Here is a 21,461-nt window from a genome sequence, read left to right as displayed (position 1 = left end):
TTACAGTTATCTGTATCAAGTGGTGCTCAGTTACATCAACAACTATGACTATGGAACATTGCATCAATTATACTTTACATTGCATTGTTTGTACGTGTATTTGACTCATTTTATTCTTGGTTTCTTTACGTGGTGTGGTGTGCGAGTGCTTGTGAACCGTATGGATCTGTTGGTGTGTTTCATAATGAAATGCTTTGTAAAGGACTGTTGCTGTGTTCACTAACCTGTCTGGTCTGCTCCATGCTGTGCCTGTCTCTGGGGTGCTGTGTCTGAATGAGTGCAGCAGTTTCTTAAAAGCCTCGACCCGGTAAGAAACTCCCAGATCTCAACTTCCTGTGCTTAACACTGCAATCACCTGCTGTGTGATTATTAGAAGATTATCAGGTGAAATGTGAGCGGAATATCAGAATACTGGAGACAGCTTTGCAAACACTGGAGTGTAAGACTGATTATTTTTGAATAAATGCCACCGGTTTGGTTTACTGTCCAATTTGTTTGTTTACATAGATAACATACGTTGTTGTTTATGTTTTTTTTTTACTTAGTTGAGTTGTTGACGCAGTTGTTTATCTTGTTATTGCCAGGGCCATCCACGTGAATGCAGATCCTGATGTGGACGTGTGGGACATCCTGCAGAAAGCCCCGGCCTCTGAGTACGAGAAGATCGCCTTCCAGCATGGCATCACTGACCTGAGGGGCATGCTGAAGAGGCTGAAGAAGATGAAGAAGAAGGAGGAGAAGAAGAGTGAAGGTCTGACACTTTAGTTCACAGTGTGTTTGGCCCTGTGTGCATGTGTGGAGACTGGAACTAAATAGTCATGTGTTAACTTACCTTTTGTTAAGTAATGCTGTAACTCAAATGGCTTCTTGAGTGCATCTTGTGCCAAGAGATGAGTACTCTGTTATTCCACTGATCTGTATTGCAGTTTCGCGGCATGTGATGTTCACTAAGTGATTGTTTCTTTGTTTGGTTGCAACTCAGCTTTCCTGAGGAAGCTGGATCCTGCCTACCAAGTAGAGAAGGGTCATAAGATTAAACTGGAAATCGAGGTAGCCAATCCTGATGTAGAGGTGAAATGGCTCAAGAACGGACAGGAGATTCAGCCAACCGGGAGGTAAACTATGGAGAAGGGGGAAGGATCTATGATTGTGCTTATCTAAGTGAACTGACTGTTTATTAAAAGTTTCCAAACAATACAGTATACTAATCTTGTCCTGGAAATGTAAATTTTTGTGGCAAGTTAATATAAAATGTCACTTGTCACTGTATGTTCCATACAAACCAGCCTCTTAAAATAAGATACAATAATACAAAAAGTAAAAACACAAAAATAAAACTAATGTAATGCTTACATCAACTTTCCTCCTCTCTTTCTGTGCTGAACAAATGGATGGTCTGACCACGCCTGACCTCCAGCAAGTAGGTCTTTCTCCACTCGTTAAGAATACTGACACTGTAGGTTTCCACTTGCTATCTCAGGCAGGTCATACTGAAACTATGACCTGTAGGATGACCTGTAGTCTCACTGAGCCTGTGTGGCTTCATTTGAACAGTTAAACCAGTGACTCGAGTGACATCTTAAACCGGTGACTTCACTTGTCAGTGAACAGAATGTGTCATTCTTGCCCAGATACATCTTCGAGAGCATTGGTAACAAGCGCTACCTCACGATCAACCACTGCTCCCTGGCTGACGACGCGGCCTACACCTGTGTGGTGGGAGAGGAGAAGTGCACCACGGAGCTCTTTGTTAAAGGTGCATCGCCTCAGGGCCGTCACACCTTCTCCCTTCTCTTCACCCTCTCTTTTCTTTGTTATATTCCGACATGAATTTCCGGCGCAGTGATCGTTAGTTTGCGTTCTAAGAATATAGCTACATGTTATCCAACAACCGTTTTTATGTAACTTTTTGTTGTTGTGTTTTTGTTTTGTTTACATTCTTGACCTTTGCTGTCTGTCTGTGGCCCACAGAGCCCCCGGTCCTGATCCTGAAGAACCTGGAGGACCAGATGGTGATGAAGGGGGAGCGTGTGGAGCTGGAGTGTGAGGTGTCGGAGGAGGGGGCCCTCGTGAAATGGTTAGTCCTCCACTCTTCCCCTCTTCCTCGCCTCCTCTAGTCCCACAAACCAGAACTTTTTAGCTTCATCGTCAAAAGTCCTGTGTGTATGTATAGAGGAGGTCAGCAAGGTGGCCATGCCAGACAGGACCTTACAGAGCAGTCGGCTGTGGCATTGACCCTAAAGGTTACATGTGGTCAAAAAACTGCAGTTTAGCGAGAAGCAACACGTGGCAGCAGCACTTCAGTGTATTTATAAACTGGGTTATGTATGTTGACTTAGATTAATGTATATCAACATTTAAGACTGAGTTAGATTAGAGTAAAGTAGATTATAGTGAGACTAAGTTTATTTTCCCATCTGTGCTGCATAGTGTACATTCCACTCATGTCCGGTAGATGGCATTTAAGCCTTTTGTAGGGCTGGCTTCCTGCCTGCTCTGCTCCTGGTTCTCCCCTGGCAGATCGACACATGGGCAGGCAGGCAGACAAGGAAGGAGGCAGGCAGGCAGGCAGGCAGGCAGGCAGGCAGGCAGGCAGGCAGGCAGGCAGGCAGGCAGGCAGGCAGGCAGGCAGGCAGGCAGGCAGGCAGGCAGGCAGGCAGGCAGGCAGGCAGGCAGGCAGGCAGGCAGGCAGGCAGGCAGGCAGGCAGGCAGGCAGGCAGGCAGGCAGGCAGGCAGGCAGGCAGGCAGGCAGGCAGGCAGGCAGGCAGGCAGGCAGGCAGGCAGGCAGGCAGGCAGGCAGGCAGGCAGGCAGGCAGGCAGGCAGGCAGGCAGGCAGGCAGGCAGGCAGGCAGGCAGGCAGGCAGGCAGGCAGGCAGGCAGGCAGGCAGGCAGGCAGGCAGGCAGGCAGGCAGGCAGGCAGGCAGGCAGGCAGGCAGGCAGGCAGGCAGGCAGGCAGGCAGGCAGGCAGGCAGGCAGGCAGGCAGGCAGGCAGGCAGGCAGGCAGGCAGGCAGGCAGGCAGGCAGGCAGGCAGGCAGGCAGGCAGGCAGGCAGGCAGGCAGGCAGGCAGGCAGGCAGGCAGGCAGGCAGGCAGGCAGGCAGGCAGGCAGGCAGGCAGGCAGGCAGGCAGGCAGGCAGGCAGGCAGGCAGGCAGGCAGGCAGGCAGGCAGGCAGGCAGGCAGGCAGGCAGGCAGGCAGGCAGGCAGGCAGGCAGGCAGGCAGGCAGGCAGGCAGGCAGGCAGGCAGGCAGGCAGGCAGGCAGGCAGGCAGGCAGGCAGGCAGGCAGGCAGGCAGGCAGGCAGGCAGGCAGGCAGGCAGGCAGGCAGGCAGGCAGGCAGGCAGGCAGGCAGGCAGGCAGGCAGGCAGGCAGGCAGGCAGGCAGGCAGGCAGGCAGGCAGGCAGGCAGGCAGGCAGGCAGGCAGGCAGGCAGGCAGGCAGGCAGGCAGGCAGGCAGGCAGGCAGGCAGGCAGGCAGGCAGACAGTCACTGACCTTTGAGACTGTCTCTTACACAGACAGCAGTGTCTGGTGATCACAATGACAGGCAGTAAATTATCAGCAACATGAAAAGTAGCCTGTCAACACCTATGTGTCCTTCATCTGAATCAGAGAGTCATGATGAATTATTGGGGACACACAACCAAAATAATGTTCCCAGAAGAGTGACAAAGGATGTTTTCAGACACACAAGTATATGTCAGTTGGTTGCTGTATCCATGGATCTGGCAGTGCTTCTCAACCTTTTTCTGTCAGCCCTCCTTTGAAAATACAAAATAATTTGACATCCCCCTGCCCCCTTATATAAATTAAACCTCTTTCAATAGCCACCCCACAACCCTTCACCAGTAAGACAAGCACTGTCTTCAGAGATGGCATTTTAAATAGTTTATAAACCTCTCATTGACTGAAGGGCTATGTGGGCGTCCTAACCAATTTGTGTGTCCAGGGAGAAGGACGGCGTGGAGCTCACCAGGGATGAGTCTTTCAAGTACCGCTTCAAGAAAGATGGGCGCAAACACGTCCTCATCATTAATGACGCCACGAAGGAGGACTGTGGCATCTACAGGGTTAAAACTAATGGAGGAGAGTCTGTGGCTGAACTCTTGGTGCAGGGTAAGTGCAAAATCCAGCCCGACACTTTAAGTCAGACTCCCTATCATGTTCCGCGAGCCTCCACCTGCAGTGGCTCGCCACCTCCTCTAGGGGTCGTCTTCTGGGGGGTCACACCCCAGACTTTGAATGCCTCCGCATCAACTCTCCTCTGAACAACAGGAGAGCATTCACAAGTCTGGCAGCAACATATTCACACATGCTGTACATATATAAAGCCCAGTGTTTACTCCCAAGGACAAACACAGTTGCATAGACCCCCAGTAAACCACTGGGCCAAACACACATTATGGTGGAGAATGCAGCAAAACATTCTCAATCCACATCCTTGCCCACCACCAGTGCCCTCTCTCTCCTGGCCCTGTCACTCCTAGCTGGCTAACCTTGAAACATGCCATCGTTACACGCCACCCTGCCAAGGTTACTGAGCAGACACAAGTCCAAATGCCAGCTAAAGTTAGAAGACATGGCCCATATATTTTATCTGAAAGGTACAGGCCTGCACACGTGACCCTCATTGTCTGTCTCTCTCTCTCTCTCTCTCTCTCTCTCTCGCTCTCTCTCTCTCTCTCTCTCTCTCTCTCTCTCTCTCTCTCTCTCTCTCTCTCTCTCTCTCTCTCTCTCTCTCTCTCTCTCTCTCTCTCTCTCTCTCTCTCTCTCTCTCTCTCTCTCTCTCTCTCTCTCTCTCTCTCTCTCTCTCTCTCTCTCTCTCTCTCTCTCTCTCTCTCCTGTGTACTGTTGCGTTAATGCTTGTTCTATGTTGTACATGGATGTTTAACTGTGTAGGAGAACTGTCTTGAAGAAAACGACAGGTAAAATAATAAGATGTATGTTTCCCAACAGTCCATGTATATGGACGATAATCATCACATGGCAAAGCTCATGAAAATATTAATTTCCACCCACAGGCAACGAAATAGGAATGTTGGAAGACGTCCTTTCAAAAGCAGTTAATGAACGTAGGAAAACAACCATGAAATTACAACGTCTATGAGGCTGTTAATTTCAACAATTATGTGACTGAAATCACAACCATCAATGGTCCTAAAGCATCACTGCTGAGATCTCAGCGATCATACCATATTGACATCTAAACAGGCCCATTCTCATCCATCTTATAACAGTAATATATTTTGAGTTTATCATCAGAGAGTGCAGTTTAAAAAGTAGAAATTCAACATTGTTGTATGAATATCTATACCTTTGTACATATATATATATATATTAATGGACGTGTGTGTGTTTGTGTCTGTCTCTGTGTGTGTGTGAATGCTGTGTTCTGTTGTATGTAGATGAGTTTAGTATGCCTGTTCTCAGCCAAGCTGAGTTTATCTGGTCCTATAATGAAACTGCAAATGTGCCAAGAATTAGCATCTGCCAATCTTTCTATGGGATCAACACCTCACCGAGCCAAGCTCCCTCTGTCCCCCTAGACCCTGGCCCTTACCCCCCTTACCCCCGGCCCTTACCCCCTTTACCCCCCCACCTGTCAGCTAATCCCCTGACCCGTAACCTTCACTATGGGGGTATTGGTCTCTGTGGTCTGTAGTCAGATCATTATGCATTGCACTGTGTGATCTCTCTCAGCTGCTGTGACTTCCTGTTGTCTGGGAAATACCTTTCACTAAGATACATATCATTTGGTTTGATAGACAGATATTAGCCTGGATAACCAACATTTTGCTGTGCTGTCTAGATTAGATGATTTAACATTCCCATCTGAAGCTCCAGTAATGCCAGTGCATCTAAGACCCATGTGAAACACACAACCCTAGCTGTCTAATGAACTTACTTCATACTCTCACTTTCTGCATACACAGGACATCAACATCTAATATTACGATATGAGACACTGGCATGTTTGTAGATCCTGACCTTTGTCCTCTGACCTCTGCAGAGAAGGAACTAGAGGTGTACCAGAGCATAGCTGACCTCACGGTGAAGGCTAAGGATGAGGCCGTCTTCAAGTGTGAGGTCTCAGATGAGAATGTGAAGGGGATCTGGTACAAGAACGGTGTGGAGGTGAAGGCTGATGCTCGGACACACATCACACACATTGGCAGGTGAGGATGGTTCTGGTAACATCCAGTTCTGTGTCTTTGAAACTGCATAATTCTAGACTAAGGATTTTGTTGGAGATTATCTATGAATGGGCAATCTAGAAAGTAACCTATATAATTATTATCATTCGAAAGAAAAACTTTTTTGGGGGGGGGGAATTTGCTGTGACTAAGATAGAGAGGAAGATATATGTGAGCTCCTGTTTGCATGGTGCCCACCCCTGCTAGCCTTGCTGCCAGCCCTGGTGAGAATGCTTCTGTCTCCTCAGGATCCACAAGCTGACCATCGACGACGTGAAACCTGAAGATGAGGGAGATTACACGTTCGTCCCGGAGGGCTATGCTTTCAACCTTTCAGCCAAACTCAACTTCCTAGGTAACACTTGCATGCTTTTAGACATGGACATTTATAGTTTGACAGGCTTGTATTGAAAGTAGATAACACAATCCAATATTCTCTTCTCTCACAGAGGTCAAAATTGACTTTGTGCCTCGTCAGGGTAAGTCTTTTCTCAAGCCAGCCTCTTTTTGCAGAAAATCAGTAAATTGCAAGTCAAAGACTCAGGAGTAACACTTTACAATGGGGGTACATCAATTAACGTTAGATCATGCATAATGACCAGTAAATCAAAATGTGTATATTCCTTAACAACGTATTGACTTAATCTGTGTTAATGTCCAGTCATACATGGAGTAAGTAATAAGTAGTAGTAGAGTTGTGATATGAATGTTTCTGAACCTTTCTGTGTCATGCTTGTGTTTGTAATGCTGGCGTGTCTCTGAAGACCCTCCCAAGATCCACCTGGACTGTATGGGTCGCACGGCCGAGTCCACCATCGTGGTGGTGGCAGGGAACAAGCTGAGGCTGGATGTCCCCATCACAGGAGACCCAGCCCCCACCGTCATCTGGACAAAAGCAGATAAGGTAAAACACACACGTGCACGCACACACACTCACTCGCACGCACGCACAAGTAAGGACTTCCACATAAGCTGGCAGCCACACTTTCTTCTGGCTGTCCACATACCTTCCGTACATCTCCATTGGAAAAGTGTTGCTGGTAACTAAGCACTGTAACAGTATGAGTAACACAGTGGGCTGTGTACTAATGCCCTAACTGAGGTTTCTCAGTGTTGGTTGTGGTAACCCAGCGGTAACCCAGCGTTAAGCAATAAGGTTCTGGGCCTGTCTGGACACACCTGACGAGGTAGGACGTTTACTTGTGAAGATCTGTTGACCTCCGACTGGGGGTGACCTGGACCCCCTCGGTAGCCTCCTTTTCTGTTGTTCAGTGTTTTTCAAACTGTGGATGGGGGGGGAGGTGGGTGTTAAACTTTTGAAGAGGGTACAGAGGAGAAGGAACAAAGTATCTTACCATGGAAACGGGACCAGATCATAACTGGCGAGGAATAATCAGAGGAGAGGCTGAATATGTTCCCCTGTTCGAAAGGAGGCCTGACTGCCACGTTTGAGAAGCCCCGTCTCTGTTGCCTTCACTGCTTTGCTCTGCTCACGTACTGTAGGGAGGAGAGACAGGAGCACCTGAGCACACGTGGAGTCTGAAGGATGGGGAAGTAAGTGAGGTCGCTGAGGGTGGCCACACCCACAACCCTCTGAAACACTGCCTCCCCGCCCCCACGCCTTGTGCATGATGTCTCCATGGGCGTCTCCAGCCTAGGGGTCCTGTTCCCACCTCTGCATCCACATCTCCATTGTGTATGTGTGTTGGATGCGTTCGTTTTCATCTCCATGTCATCCCCACCTCCTCCCCGCCGGACCATCGCTCGCTGCTCGCCATTAAACACATCTTGTCTCCGTGTTTCTCCTTCACCGCGTCTGTCCTCCTCAGCAGCATGTCGCAACTCTGTCGACTTCAGCGTCACTTTACAGTTCTTAATCCCACTAGAAGGGGGGCATTCTGATTGGGGTGGGGTTGTTGTGGGGTGGTGGGGTGGTGTTTTAGGGTAGCAGGTGTTCTGGGTTGACAGCATGCTGGGTCTGGGACTCTAGATGTTTCTGTTTCATGTTCATCTTTAGACCTATTGAAGTGTAGTTTAAGTGAACAACTTAAACATTAGATGCAACTTACTGTGAAGGTGGCATGTAGTGATCCCTGTGCCTCCCTGTCCATCAGGTAAGAGCATGTTCTGAACCCTCTGTTTCAAAGTGTCATGGCAGAAACATGTCCAGGGCTGTACTGTAAGTATCTATTGATGCCTCTACATGACTTCCTCGCCCTGGTCCAGGAAATGTCATTCTTTAATGACATTGACTTTCCCTTTCCCCCACCGTCATTTAAACACACAACACACAAACACACACACAGGGTAAACAAAATGGAGCCTCTGATTTTGGTCCCTCTCTGGTCCAGGTGATCTCAGACGGACAGGGCCGTGTCCACGTGGAGAGCACCAAGGGCCACTGTGTGTTCACCCTGGAGGGAGCGGAGAGGCAGGACGAGGGTATCTACTCCGTCATCGTACGCAACCCTGCAGGAGAGGACACTGCTGACATCAACGTCAAAGTTGTTGGTGAGATTTTGCCCCATCGATTGTTTGTAGTTTACGTGAGGTAAAAGGCTTATGAAAAGTGGGGAAAAGCTTGCTGTTCCATGATGCAGGTTATGTTCTGTAAAATTTCCCAGACTACATAGGCCTCTACATGTGTTAACTTTGCTGGAGAGCTTGTCTGTACTTTGCTATTAATGTCTGATGTTGTTTCCATCCAGATGTACCTGATCCCCCCCCTGCTCCTAGAATCCTCAGTGTTGGAGAAGACTCCTGTGTCGTCCAATGGGACCCCCCTCTTTTTGATGGTGGCCAGCCAATCATTGGTGAGCATATACAATACAGTAGCATCAAATGGATCAATTGCATGTCTAGTTGACAGCTCCATGATATTCCCACAGTCTGTCATATAGTGGTACACAACAGCGTAAAGTCTTAGAGTGAAGGCCTGATCTATCAGATCATCCTTGAGTCCTCTTTCCTCGTGCCAGGCTACGTTCTGGAGAGGAAGAAGAAGAAGAGCTACAGGTGGATGAGGCTGAACTTTGACCCCTATGCCGACACCACCTTTGAGGCCAAGAAGATGATCGAGGGCGTGGCCTATGAGATGCGCGTCTACGCTGTCAACGCCATCGGCATGTCCCGTCACAGCCCTGCCTCCCAGCCCTTCATACCAGTGGGTGAGTGTCACCCTATGTAGAATATTCTAGTTGAGATGATGCTATTGTTGCACTTTGTCTTGTTAAATGAAGACATTTCCTGGACCAGGATGAGGAAGTCATGTAGAGGCATCAATAGATACTTACAGTACAGCTCTGGGCATGACACTTTGAAACAGAGGGTTCAGAACATGTTCTTTAAATACAGACTGTTCCTTGGCACTAACTCATGAAATACTATCAGAACTGTGCATTTCTGGTCCTGGATTATCTGCTGTGCTTCCTATTTGGACGTTGCTTTGGATGAAAGCCTTTTCTAGATGAAGAATGTGTACAAATGTAAGTGTAAATGTGGCTGTCACTGTGCCATGTGCTCCTCTCAGTCTCTGTCTGTCATCTCTCTGAGATAGACGGGACTGATACGCTGTCCCTGCATGTGTACGCAAACAGGTGCTCTGGTGTCACAAGTGGGCGGAGAATTTGAGGATTGAATATCCACAGAGATAAATCAAGGCTCCCAGCTTTTATAAAGAAAATATGAAATATTGTATGTTTTATGTATTGTAATATGAATGTGAATGTTATTCACTGAACTGTGGTGACCACATTTTGGATACACAAGCTCAGCATGGCGGTGTGTGTTATAGAATGTTAAGTGTTAACACCTGGGTTCTGCATCTTGAGACTATGGAATCTTGTAGCTTAAGAGCAGGGTTTAGATTCTACCTGTTCCAGGTGAGGAACAAGAGATGTCTAGTGTTCGGTACTCTCTGGAGGTCTGTATATTGAAGAGTTGGTTCAGCTGTGATTAGTGTTTATGTTGTTTGTTAAACAGAGGACCTGTGAAGGCAGGTCTTTCTCCTCCACTGCTGCACATTGCTGTAGTGTAGAGACAGTGATGGATGAGGTTATCCTCTTGGAATGCCCTCCGGGGGGGGGCAGGGAACCTGGGGGCATTCTGGTTTGACCTCTCAGCCTGCCAGGGGACTGCCCTCACATCATCAGGGGACGTCATGTCATCGTGTTGTCTGATGTCTGGTTTGGATCGCTCCAGGGGACTGGGAGTCATGTGATCATGTTTGGCCTTTGGTCGAGCCGAAGCGTGGTCGTGTTTGTTGTGATCCTTCGTGAGTTCAAACACACACATGCGCACACACACACCAAGACACACACACACATTGATCTACTGTTCGACAGACTATATGGTGAAGTCCAGTGCATAGCACTGATCACTATTACCAGTTACCAGAAGTGATACACACATTTTGGTGATCATAAAACCCACATACTGAAATAAGTCATGTGATTCTTTTAATTTGTAAAAAAAATAAATTGTAAGACTGTGAACACATACAATAGCTCTGATTAATTCGGAACTGATAACTTATGGTGCAATGCATTTCAATATTGAAGTGTTTAATCTAAAATGTGAAATGTATATTTACTATGCACAGATTGCGGTGTGATCTAGTTCATGAATGTATGTGCAGTGTGGTACAGTATGAATCTGTAGAAACCTGTAAGACCTCAGCAGTGCATGGCTAGTCTGACATTTGGTAATCATACACGATGGATGTGCTTAGGGATGAGCGAGAGAGATCAAGATATATAGAGGGAAATATAGAGAGAGAGGGTAGGAGGGAGAGACGAGGAGAGAAAGAAAAGGGGGAAAGAGGGAGAGAGAGAGAGATATTTGGGTTCCTAAAATAAGACCTGAGATGTCTTCACTGCAGAAATTTGAGTCTGAAGGAATCAAGAGGTTCAGTTGGGCTCTGTCTCTAGTCCTTTCAGGGGTCTACCCAGGCCCACAGATGTCTGAGCTGAGCCATCTCCTGGAAGAAGGCTGATTAGGAAACTATCCATGGCATCCTTCCTGCTATAAATACTGGCATGTTAACACACGGCCAGCCAGGGACCAGCTGCTTAACACAGAGAGGCTAGGTGCTTCTGTGGGCCCACTGCTCAGACACTGCTGTTGTTGAACGTGGTGAGCCCAGACTGACGCAGGACAGACAGAGGCGGGAGACAGAGAGAGGGACAGAGAGAGAGAGGCAGAGAGAGAGGCAGAAAGAGAAAGCAACAGAGAAAGAGACAGAAACGGAGAGAGGCGAGAGAGAGAGAGAGCACAGGGTAGAGCGAGGCGTGTGGTAGACAGAGTCCAGGGGAGTGCAGTGACATCCCAGCTTCTGTCAGGACTGCCTGAGCCCGCAGTGAGCAGACAGGATGACCAAGCCCATGCTACCAAAGACGGCTGAAAAGAAGCCAGCTGCCGAGGAGTCTCCAGCAGACGCCCCAGCAGAGGGGGAGGCAGCGGAGGCCAAGGAGCCCGAGGCAGCAGCCTCCCCTCCACCCCCAGCCGAGGAACCAGCACCTGAACCAGTAGCGGAACCAGCACCAGAACCAGCACCAGAACCAGCACCAGAACCAGCACCAGAACCTGTAGTTGAACCAGAAGCTGCTCCAGCCGAGCCAGCCCCAGCTGAAGAGGGCGCCCCCGTTCCCCCACCCGAGGACGGAGCTCCACCGGCGGAAGCCTCTCCGGCAGAGGGGGCCCCCCCCACCGAAGATGGAGCTGCTCCAGCAGCAGAGCCGGCTCCTGCTCCCCCACCTGAGCCCGCACCTGAGCCCGAACCTGTTGGCAGTAGGCTTCTGTTGAATTGAATATTTACTCCTTAGGCTAACTTCTCGGATATTGGGAATGTTCTCTGAGATATGCTATTACTGTAGGCTGTGCATGGATAGGGGAATAGTTGATAAGGGGAACTGCACGCATCATTTTAAGATACCAGAGATGGAAAGTCTTGGCTTTCAGATCATGTTGTTTAAGTCGAGGTATGATTTAGTTTCATAGATACTATTGTGTACAGTGTGACACTGAGAGGTCACAAGGCCACTGAAGCTTTATGTCTCTGCAGTTAACCTCTAACCTCCCAGAGCAACCAGACCAGTAAATGTTGTTCAAGGTTTATTGATTATTCCAAGCAAATTCTGCTATGTTGTTACAGTTGTCAGGCAGAATAGTTTTACGAGGAAGTAGTGTGCTGTGGAAATTCTGAGCTTCCCATTGGTCATCTCCTCCTATCCTGGGCTGTAATTGGTTATTCCCACCTAGAGCCTGGAGTCTCCCTCTTTGCCCCTGACCCTATAAAGTCTGCTTCTTGCATGGTTGACCTATGACAGGGAACCATGGATTTACAGGGGCAAGGCCACATTGGTAACTCTTAACCTACTGTCTTTCAACTTTATAGTGGCTCATTCCAAATATGTGTTTGTTGGACTTTAGCCCTTTGTGACATGAGAGACTGAGGGAACTCATTAATTGAGCCATTACTTTATAACATTATAAAGAAGACACCACAAAATCACAAGTCAATTTCCAGTCTAAGATAGGAGAATGTAAACATAAACAGAATGTAAACATAAACAGTCCCCCGTGAGGCACTGCACCAGAGGTTGTTAAGAACTCTAATCACATGATGTCGAGTCTACATCCAAAGCCCTCAGCCCAAATGTTATCCACCCACCTTAAATTACATCCCCTCAGTGTTCCAGTACACACACAGGCAGGGCAGATTATCGCTGCCACTGCGAGGGGAACATAGCAACACTGATGGATCCCAGATAGCCGTCCCAGTCCCTCAAGGTCAGTGCTGACCTATCTGGACAGCTCCTGTCTCGTCTTGCATGGAAGACGAACACACAGGGCTGAGGTTGTGTATTGCAGCTGGTAGCTCGTGTTCTCCATGACGTCGACCTGTAGGAACAGCGTCTGGATCTCAGGCCTTTGCTGCCAGCACCTCGGTGACAGCGAGCAGTAAATCCTCCAGAAATGGAGTGTAAAAATACTCTGTGTTGTATGTCGTACGGGGCGCCAGTATTGTCCCGAAAAAAAAAACAGATTTACAGTCCGAGTGGCAGATGGCTGGTATGGCTCTGTTGTGTCACCTTCTCCAGACAGACTGTAAACGCCTGAGCAGGGCTGACTTATTGATGCGCCGTCTTTGAGGATGGCAGTTTGTCGCTCTGACTTGGGGTTAAGGGCTGCAGTAGGTTTTACTGTGGTGCAGGGACAAGGTCAACTTGATGTCCTCAATGAAGCTTTACTGGCAACATTTTCCTTCATGAAAGAAAACACATGTAGAATGTATAATGCACACAAATACATACAGAATATACACAAAGTACACAGGATGTTTGTGGGCACTATGTAAATTCTTTGTTTTGTTGTGCTGCCTCTCCCCAACCCCCCCCCCCCCCCCATCCATCTTTCTCTTACCATCTCTCTCTCTATATTTCTCCATTTCTACATTCTCCTGCCTAGCTCCCACCAGCGAGCCGATTGGCCTGTGTGTGGATGACATCAGTGACACCTCCATCTCGCTGAAGTGGAGAACTCCAGACCGTGTGGGCTCGGCTGAGCTGGATGGCTATGGGGTCGAGTACTGCAAGGAGGGCTGTGAGTGCAGGGGGGCTCAGCTCCCGGAGGCCTGTGGTGGCTGGAGGGGGGGTGGATGGGAGCTGCTTTAGTACTGAGGCCCAGTACAGTCTATTTATGCTAAGCTTAATGTGGTCATAGCTTTGCTCAAAACATAGATTTGGTTTTAGAGCCATACGAGCATACTACATATACTGGGAGTGTATGTAAATCAAATAAAAAATGATGCTTAGACCCTGGAACAAAACACAGATAGGCTATGCATGTTTTAAAATACTTCCAGACCCTGCCTCCTCGCCCCCCCACACACATGCTAACACACACACACACACACAGTTATTATTATTACTAAGTGTTATCATGGTGTGCTGCCGGTCCATTATGTGCAGTACCAAGGCCTAGACTGAGTGTCAGAGAAACAGGACAGAGGGGTCCCTGGTGTCTGCAGAGCTCTGAACCACGATCCGTCAGCACAGTGACGATAACAGCAGGCTCCCCAGGGCTGGGCTGGGCGCGGGGATCATTAGCTTTCTTATGGCACTGTACAGCTTGTCTATCACCAGGTTTAATGTAAGAGATACACACCCACATACCAACTAAATAATGTCCATATAGACATCCATTTGTGCAAATGTAGGCAAAAATGAAGAATTGACTGTATGACCCCTGACCCTGGTCCCTTGCCACAGCGGATGAGTGGATCCCAGCGTTTGATGGCCTGACAGAGCGGACGTCCGTCATCATCAGGGACCTGCCTACCGGGGAGAAGATGCAGTTCCGTGTGAGAGCCTACAACATGGCGGGGCCCAGCGCCCCAGCCTCACTGGCCCAGGCCGTCACCATCAGAGAGATCATGCGTGAGCAGACACACTGTTCTATGGCTGACTTTCTTTCTCTGTCTTTTCAGGCACTTTTCAGACCCTATTTCTTTGACCCCTATACATCCCAGTGTGTTCCCCGGGAACTTTACCAACACTTTAGTCTGAAATCCCAAACCATGATCGCCTGTACACTGATACCATGTAGGGAGCGAACAAGGGGCTTCGTTACAGATCATGTTTGAACACACACACAAACATGCTCACGTATACATTCACAAGGTCATCAGTTGTCTCCGTCAGCATGTCACAGATTAGCAGGGGAGTGTATTTCGAGGCCTCAGATGAACACTCAACCCCCAGCATTTCCTCTCGCTGACAGGACGAGAGCATGTTAAGAGTCGGATTGGCAGCAGTCTTTACGAACACTTGATCCTGTCAGCTCACAGTCCTCAGCAACGACATCCCCACAGAGTCTGTTCGGTTGGTCAATGTACAGGAACGCTAACCCTATAACATGAGTCAGTAGGCTACACTAAGTGAAGGGCCCATCATGAAATTAGCATTGAAAGTAGTTATTGACCAACACAGGTCCTGGTGAGTGATCTCATTCTTGAATCACAAGATTAATCCTACTCTCATCTCCAATGTGGAATTGATTCAATTCATTCATTGAATCATTCAATTCAAATACATGTAATTTTGCTGTGTGTTTGTTGTTTGAACTCTCAGAACGCCCCAAAATCTGGATCCCCCGTAATCTCAGACAGACCCTGATCAAGAGAGTTGGAGAGACCATCAACTTAGTCATCCCCTTTCAGGTGAGGGACTATCTTCAAATGTTGAGAGGTGTATTCTGTATTTACACTATAGATTCATTGTTCTATTGTACTGGGTTAGCCATATGACGCTAAATAGTTTTTGAACCCAAGTGAATTAGACTACAGGCAGTCCACTGGTGAAAAGAGGTTTAGTCACAGCCATTAAGACTGTAATTGCATTTCCTCTTAGTGTATAATGAGCCTATACGGAGTGATAAATTGGTGGCAACTAACAAACCATTCATTTCCTCCGACTTTGGCAGGCCCATATTTATCTAACCTTTACTCTCCACACCTTAATCACACCACGCATCTTCATTCTGTGTTGAAACTGGAGCTGTGCTCCGATCTGTTGACAGAAGTTAGCATGATCTCCGGTTCTCCCCAGAGACTAATAATACACACAGATCCAGTCAGGATTGGTCATGGTCTCCTGGCAACACATGGAATTGACAGGCTGAGGACTGACATGATCCTGACCACATGGCTCGATTAGCTAGCCTGCTGAAAACCAGCCACCCAAAACCACACGCCAGCTAGTCTGGTGCTGGGCCAAACTGGCTACTGTTCTACACATTAGGCACACAGACCTGTTTTCACATGCTCCATTAGCAGGACATACACCCGGATCCTGTGTCACATGTTTTAGTTTAGGGACGTATGGCTGTCAACACAGTCCCTGGTCATGTGATGATAAAGTGTTGAAACAATAATACTGGGGCAAACCTAGGAGGGCAGCACATCTTGAGCTGCATGTCTGTCACATTCCAGCCTTAGTAATCACACTACATTGAGATGATATACACCAAAAAACAAGTATTACAACACTCATTGAGGGATTAGATTCACATTTTTTTTGAGTTTGTCATTTGACTTGCCTGACTCTGGGAAGGCTCAAGACACGGAAATCCATCTCTTTCTGGTATGTAAGTGTGTTAAACCACATACTTCTGGTTCCCTCTACCTGCCTGTTCCCTTGTATCTAGGGGAAGCCCAAGCCCAAGGTGACCTGGTTCAAGGAGGGGGAGCCCCTGGACCCCAAACAGGTGAGCGTAAGAAACAGCGAGACTGACACCATCCTCTTCATACGCAAGTCCGATCGCAAGGATTCTGGGAAGTACAGCCTGCAGGTGCAGATTGAAAATGTCGAGGACACGGCCAGCGTCAACATCCAGATTGTTGGTGAGCATCATTTATGTTCGTATGTACACAATAATTGGTATGTGTGCAATATGTGTGTCTGTGTGTATGTTAACATGTGTGGGCAGTGTAGAGAGTTCAACTAGCATCATTTCACAAATAACTTGGGGGGCTAATTTAGTCACACAATGTAGAGGGCAACCAACATAGAAACATTGATTTTCTTAAGGTTTGTTGTTTTACATTCTACATTTTCCTCCACAGATGTTCCAGGGCCACCAGAGGCTCTGAAGATCATGGATGTTTGGGGCTTTAACGTTGCTCTGGAGTGGAAACCGCCCAAAGACAATGGCAACTGTGAAATCATTGGCTACACCATTCAGAAGGCTGACAAGAAGACTATGGTGAGAGAGTGGGAGAGTGAGTGAGTGAGAGAAACTAGCTTGCAAACAATGTTAAGATCTGTTTTTGTCCTTGGTGAGCTCTTTGTAGGTGAGTTATGCTAGGATCTCCATGGTACCATATTATGGCCTCTGCCAAGGCAAGTTAGATAAGCTCTCTGATACACTGCCATAATTGAGAAATGCATGTCCACTATCTGAGAACAGGACAGGACGGCATGGTCACCAGATTATATTTTAGTCTCACTTGTGACACTGTGAACCACAGCCAGCTAGATATACTCTATTAGGAGAGATGCATTCTGGGTCAAACATAGGTAAGAAAGACAAGGCTCTATAGATGTTGAAACAATTTGGCCTGTTACTGCTTCCTTTCAGCCATGTGACCCCCCCAGTCTCTCCAGAGAAGGCCACAATGTCTGTCCTAATCTTAGCCCCCTAGCCTTGGCCTCAAAATGGCTGCCTGAGGGGGTGACGCAGGTCCATTGTACTCCAGTGCTGCAAGGTTAGCGGCTAAATAAAAGTCTGCTGTGCCTGTTCAGGTTTCACTGGAGTGGTCCTAAGACCTAATTAATTTCCCCTCATCTCACAATGGAAAGTCTGGAGATACAAGGATATCAGGTGACCAGGAACAATGCGTCTCAACTGAATATCAGACATGCCCTGCTAGCTAAATATAACAGTGATGGGGGTTATTGTGTTCAGTTCACATTTATAGATATGCAGTGTAGGTGAGTGTGTGTGTGTGTGTGTGTATGTGTGTGTATGCACTTATGTGTGGGGATATATGTTTGTGTGTCAAACCACATTCCCAATAAACACTTTCTCTCTGGTATTATGATATGACAGTATTACCTGACTGGGTTGTAGTTGTGGTGTTTAGTCTGCTCAGTGTTTTCACCTGTGGTTTCCTCAACCCTGTGGCTGGTTCCCAGGAGTGGTACACAGTGTATGAGCAGTACCGCAGGACCAACTGTGTGGTGTCGGACCTCATCATGGGGAACGATTTTGTGTTCCGAGCGTATGCCATCAACATGGTGGGTCTGAGCCCGGACCCCTGCGTCTCCAAGGACAGCGCCTACATCCAAAAGACTGGTGAGACTGTCTTCAACACGCCTCACCTGAGCCTCACACATGCCCGCCCGCCCGCCCTCCCCCTCTCTCGTTACACCGAGGTCATTGAGCTGACTGAAGGGGAACGTGTCTGTTAACCAGGTATCGTGTACAAGCCCCCGTCCTATAAGGAGCACGACTTCTCCGAGGCTCCCAAGTTCACCCACCCTCTGGTGAGCCGCTCCGTCATCGCAGGGTACAACGCCACCCTCAGCTGCTCCGTCAGGGGAATCCCAAAGGTGAGCCCAGAGCTGTTGTCTCACATGCAGACAAGACCTCCGGCTGTGTGTGGCTGTGTGTGTGTGTAGCGTGGGCTTCCATTTCCATCTGAGTTATTCAGCAGACACGTTAAGCAGAACACACGTGGGATGACGATGTCTGTCTTGAGATAATGGCCCTTTTTTTTGTCCAGAAATACAGTCAGACATAAAACACAGTGAGGGACCGACATAAAAAAGGATGTGCTTCATTAACCTCCCTTCAGCCCAAAGTCACCTGGTACAAAAACAAGATGGACATCTCTAATGAGGCCAAGTACCGCATGTTCAGCAAACAGGGAGTGCTGACGCTGGAGATACGCAAGCCCTGCACCTTCGACGGAGGGGTCTACATCTGCAAGGCAGTCAACGACAGTGGAGAGGACGTTGTGGAGTGTAAACTGGAGGTTCGCTGTAAGTATAACACAAGCATACACACACACACACACGCAGTCAAACACACCTGTATGCCCACATGAAGACACGGATATCTTCCTTTCAACGTGTAAGTAGCACTTACTGCATATGTGTCTATCAAATATGAAGTCATATATGAATGTCTGGAAATATCATTTATATATGAACACTCCCCACTCATATTTGTAACACTTATGTTTATTGGGTGTGTTTCCTTCTGATTCCTGATGAAAAAGACATGATGATTTAGACATCAGACCTGAAATGGAAGGAACTGATTTTGTGGTGTGGACTTGCCCTTTAATATCAGACATCATGGGTAGAGGAATCCATCAAAATCACCGCCTCTCATTTTGAGATGTGTTCTCATCAGACATTCATGTGCAGGTGCCTATCACATTATCTAACCACCTATTGGACCTTGAGATGTATTCCAGTGTACATTCCAATGGTCCTGGATGGATCCTGGTGCCAAGATCCATCCTTCCAGAAGTGTGTCTCCTTATTTCCTTCCCTCCTCACTTCCTACTTTTCTTCCTTCCTACCTTATTTCCAAACTTCCTTTCTTTCTTCCTTCCTTCCTTTCATCCTTCCTTCCCCACTACCACACTGTCTTGTCAAACCTCTCCCCTTGTCCTCCTCAGCGCCTCCTCCCGAGGTTCACTCAGTGGCCCAAGGTAAGCCTCTCAAACATAAGAATAAACATAGGTAACACTGTCTTCAGAAGGGACCCTGTGGTTGATAGGCAGAAGCAGAAACCATCCCCACACAGCATCCTCAGATGCAACAGTGTTCATGATAGATTTTTTCATTAGAGTGATTGATTGATTGATTGCATCTGCTGACCATCCACAGGGGACACCTTCAAAAGGTGTTTTACAGACATTGCCTGGAGGACATATTTCATGCTATAATGCTCTGATGAACGATCACCAGAATGTGTTGAAGTCACCCTTCTCTAGCAGAAACAGTGCCCGGCCCACTAACAACCTTGCAGCACTCTCTGCTGCTCTAAACGACACCACAGCAGGCTATTCTGCCTGCTCATTTACTCAGCATCTGATGGGATATTACCAAAGGGAATAAAGCGCATGTCATATTTAGAACAGCATTTGAAACTCTTTAGAAAAACTACAATTTGTATACTTTTTTAGTAAAAAGCTTGTGCACTTAAAATAAAATAATTAGATTTTCACAGTGTAAGTATTCATAACCTTTTCATACAGAATGAAAAAGTATATCATGATTTACTTTACAGTAAAACTTGAGACTAGATCACCATAGTCTCACAGTAAAGGGAACACATGACTTGTCTCACTGTCCTCCCTGGCACGACTCTCACTGTCTACCTACCTTACAGCTCAAATCGTCAAAGAGGAACCTAAGAAGTGAGAGGCTTGGAGAGGAGCTGATTGAAGACACCATACACGTCCTCTCTCTTTACAGGGCTGACTCTGGGAGGTCAACCCTAGGAAACCCAAGTGTTTAGATGTGTTTGTTTAACTGTAATGTAATAACTCAACCATCTCTTGAGCCCCGTTAGCTTCCCTTTCACCTCCATACAGTCACCCTAGCTCCATCAGTCATCTCTATTTATTACATGAACCCCTTCAGGAGGAATGTGAAGCAGGGTTTCACACTCAGACTGACAGACTCCTCAGGAGAGGTGGAGGAGATCCCAATGTCCATGTCTGACTATGCTCTCTGTCTAGACAATGTGGAGGTTTTGTCTTATTTATGAAATCAATAAATACATATCTTAATTGTCAACATATGAATTGTAATCCCTTCATTTTCCAATCGTAGAATAAAAAATGGTTCCAAGTTAATACATTAATATGTATCTTTTTCTACCCAATTGGAAGTGTACTTAAATATAGATTGTTTTATATTCACGTACTTACTCACACCTTTAATATAAGCATGTTTGTACGTAAACTTTGTAAGTATACTATTTTTTCCGTGTGGATACATGTGCCACAGACTGAATGTGAACTGGGTGAGATGAATTCACAGGTGAAGCAGCACTTCCCTCTCTGCCCACAGGATCGCTCCGAGGTCAACAACGCACAGCATGCCAACAAACGCACCCAGCACGCCAACAAAACCACACACACACCATGCCAACAAAGAGCCCAGCATGCCTGTGGAGCTCCAGTGCTAGGGGGAATAGCAGAGAGGCTGTCAGCAGGCTGGTATTAATGTAACAAAGCCCAGCTAAGGCCAGGAAGGATGCAGGTATGTGTTTAATGTGCGCAGAGCAGAGAGAGGGGTGGTCATGCTTGGAATAGCCTGAATGTCCCATTAGCCACAATGTGCGTCTGGGAGGGGAATTGATCTGTGTAAGAGAGGGTTCCTGGGTGAATTATTGCCTGTCCCTAAGGACGGCAAACGAGCAACTGGCCGTCATCTGCTAACCTTACATACTCAGTGGCACGTGCTGCCACACTGAGGGTGTCAGGCCAGCATGTATTCTTAATACAATAAATAGAAACATGAATGTGCCCATCTGCACCATTGCGTGCCATTTCTCAAATATAATGTGCTGCCTGTTTTTGAAACTGAAACCAGCACCTATATACACAGTGAAGAACCTCAGATGTCCCGACTGTCCTTACCTCCAGTCAGGGGGCTATTTTCCACCTGGGCCCAGTCAGAGCTCTCCTCACCTCAGCCTGGGGAGTCAGCAGACATGGCAAGCTGGACCCTGGGCTGGGGGTCATTTA

At 47.6% G+C, this 21,461-nt stretch overlaps 1 protein-coding gene and 1 long non-coding RNA gene across 2 annotated transcripts in view; one reads left to right on the top strand and one right to left on the bottom strand.

Moving 5' to 3' along the window:
• mybpc3 (myosin binding protein C3) overlaps positions 1–20,505 on the top strand; it is a 27,662-nt gene extending 7,157 nt beyond the window's left edge. Inside the window, exons 11-35 of the mRNA XM_084682872.1 lie at positions 284–307; positions 585–751; positions 983–1,115; positions 1,418–1,420; positions 1,632–1,756; positions 1,972–2,077; positions 3,943–4,109; positions 6,004–6,169; positions 6,436–6,542; positions 6,637–6,666; positions 6,952–7,091; positions 7,691–7,741; positions 8,539–8,698; positions 8,896–9,000; positions 9,166–9,354; positions 13,655–13,789; positions 14,458–14,625; positions 15,319–15,407; positions 16,394–16,589; positions 16,812–16,951; positions 17,884–18,043; positions 18,164–18,300; positions 18,546–18,732; positions 19,380–19,412; positions 20,096–20,505. Of these exons, the coding sequence (XP_084538998.1) occupies positions 284–307; positions 585–751; positions 983–1,115; positions 1,418–1,420; positions 1,632–1,756; positions 1,972–2,077; positions 3,943–4,109; positions 6,004–6,169; positions 6,436–6,542; positions 6,637–6,666; positions 6,952–7,091; positions 7,691–7,741; positions 8,539–8,698; positions 8,896–9,000; positions 9,166–9,354; positions 13,655–13,789; positions 14,458–14,625; positions 15,319–15,407; positions 16,394–16,589; positions 16,812–16,951; positions 17,884–18,043; positions 18,164–18,300; positions 18,546–18,732; positions 19,380–19,412; positions 20,096–20,127 (2,950 nt within the window). The 3' untranslated portion in view covers positions 20,128–20,505. The remainder of the gene's footprint in view (positions 1–283; positions 308–584; positions 752–982; positions 1,116–1,417; positions 1,421–1,631; positions 1,757–1,971; positions 2,078–3,942; positions 4,110–6,003; positions 6,170–6,435; positions 6,543–6,636; positions 6,667–6,951; positions 7,092–7,690; positions 7,742–8,538; positions 8,699–8,895; positions 9,001–9,165; positions 9,355–13,654; positions 13,790–14,457; positions 14,626–15,318; positions 15,408–16,393; positions 16,590–16,811; positions 16,952–17,883; positions 18,044–18,163; positions 18,301–18,545; positions 18,733–19,379; positions 19,413–20,095) is intronic.
• LOC146247139 (uncharacterized) lies at positions 12,286–21,461 on the bottom strand. Its single transcript, XR_014732310.1, has 3 exons — positions 21,354–21,461; positions 13,610–13,829; positions 12,286–13,450 (listed from the first exon to the last, which is right to left on the bottom strand). It is a non-coding gene; the product is annotated as an uncharacterized LOC146247139 (long non-coding RNA).

The sequence above is a fragment of the Hypomesus nipponensis genome, chromosome 19 (genome assembly GCF_054491055.1).
Source record: "Hypomesus nipponensis isolate SF chromosome 19, ASM5449105v1, whole genome shotgun sequence".
In the NCBI taxonomy this organism is placed as follows: Eukaryota; Metazoa; Chordata; class Actinopteri; order Osmeriformes; family Osmeridae; genus Hypomesus; species Hypomesus nipponensis.
Note: the sequence above shows the minus strand (reverse complement) of the source record. Positions and strands in the feature narration are given on the sequence as shown.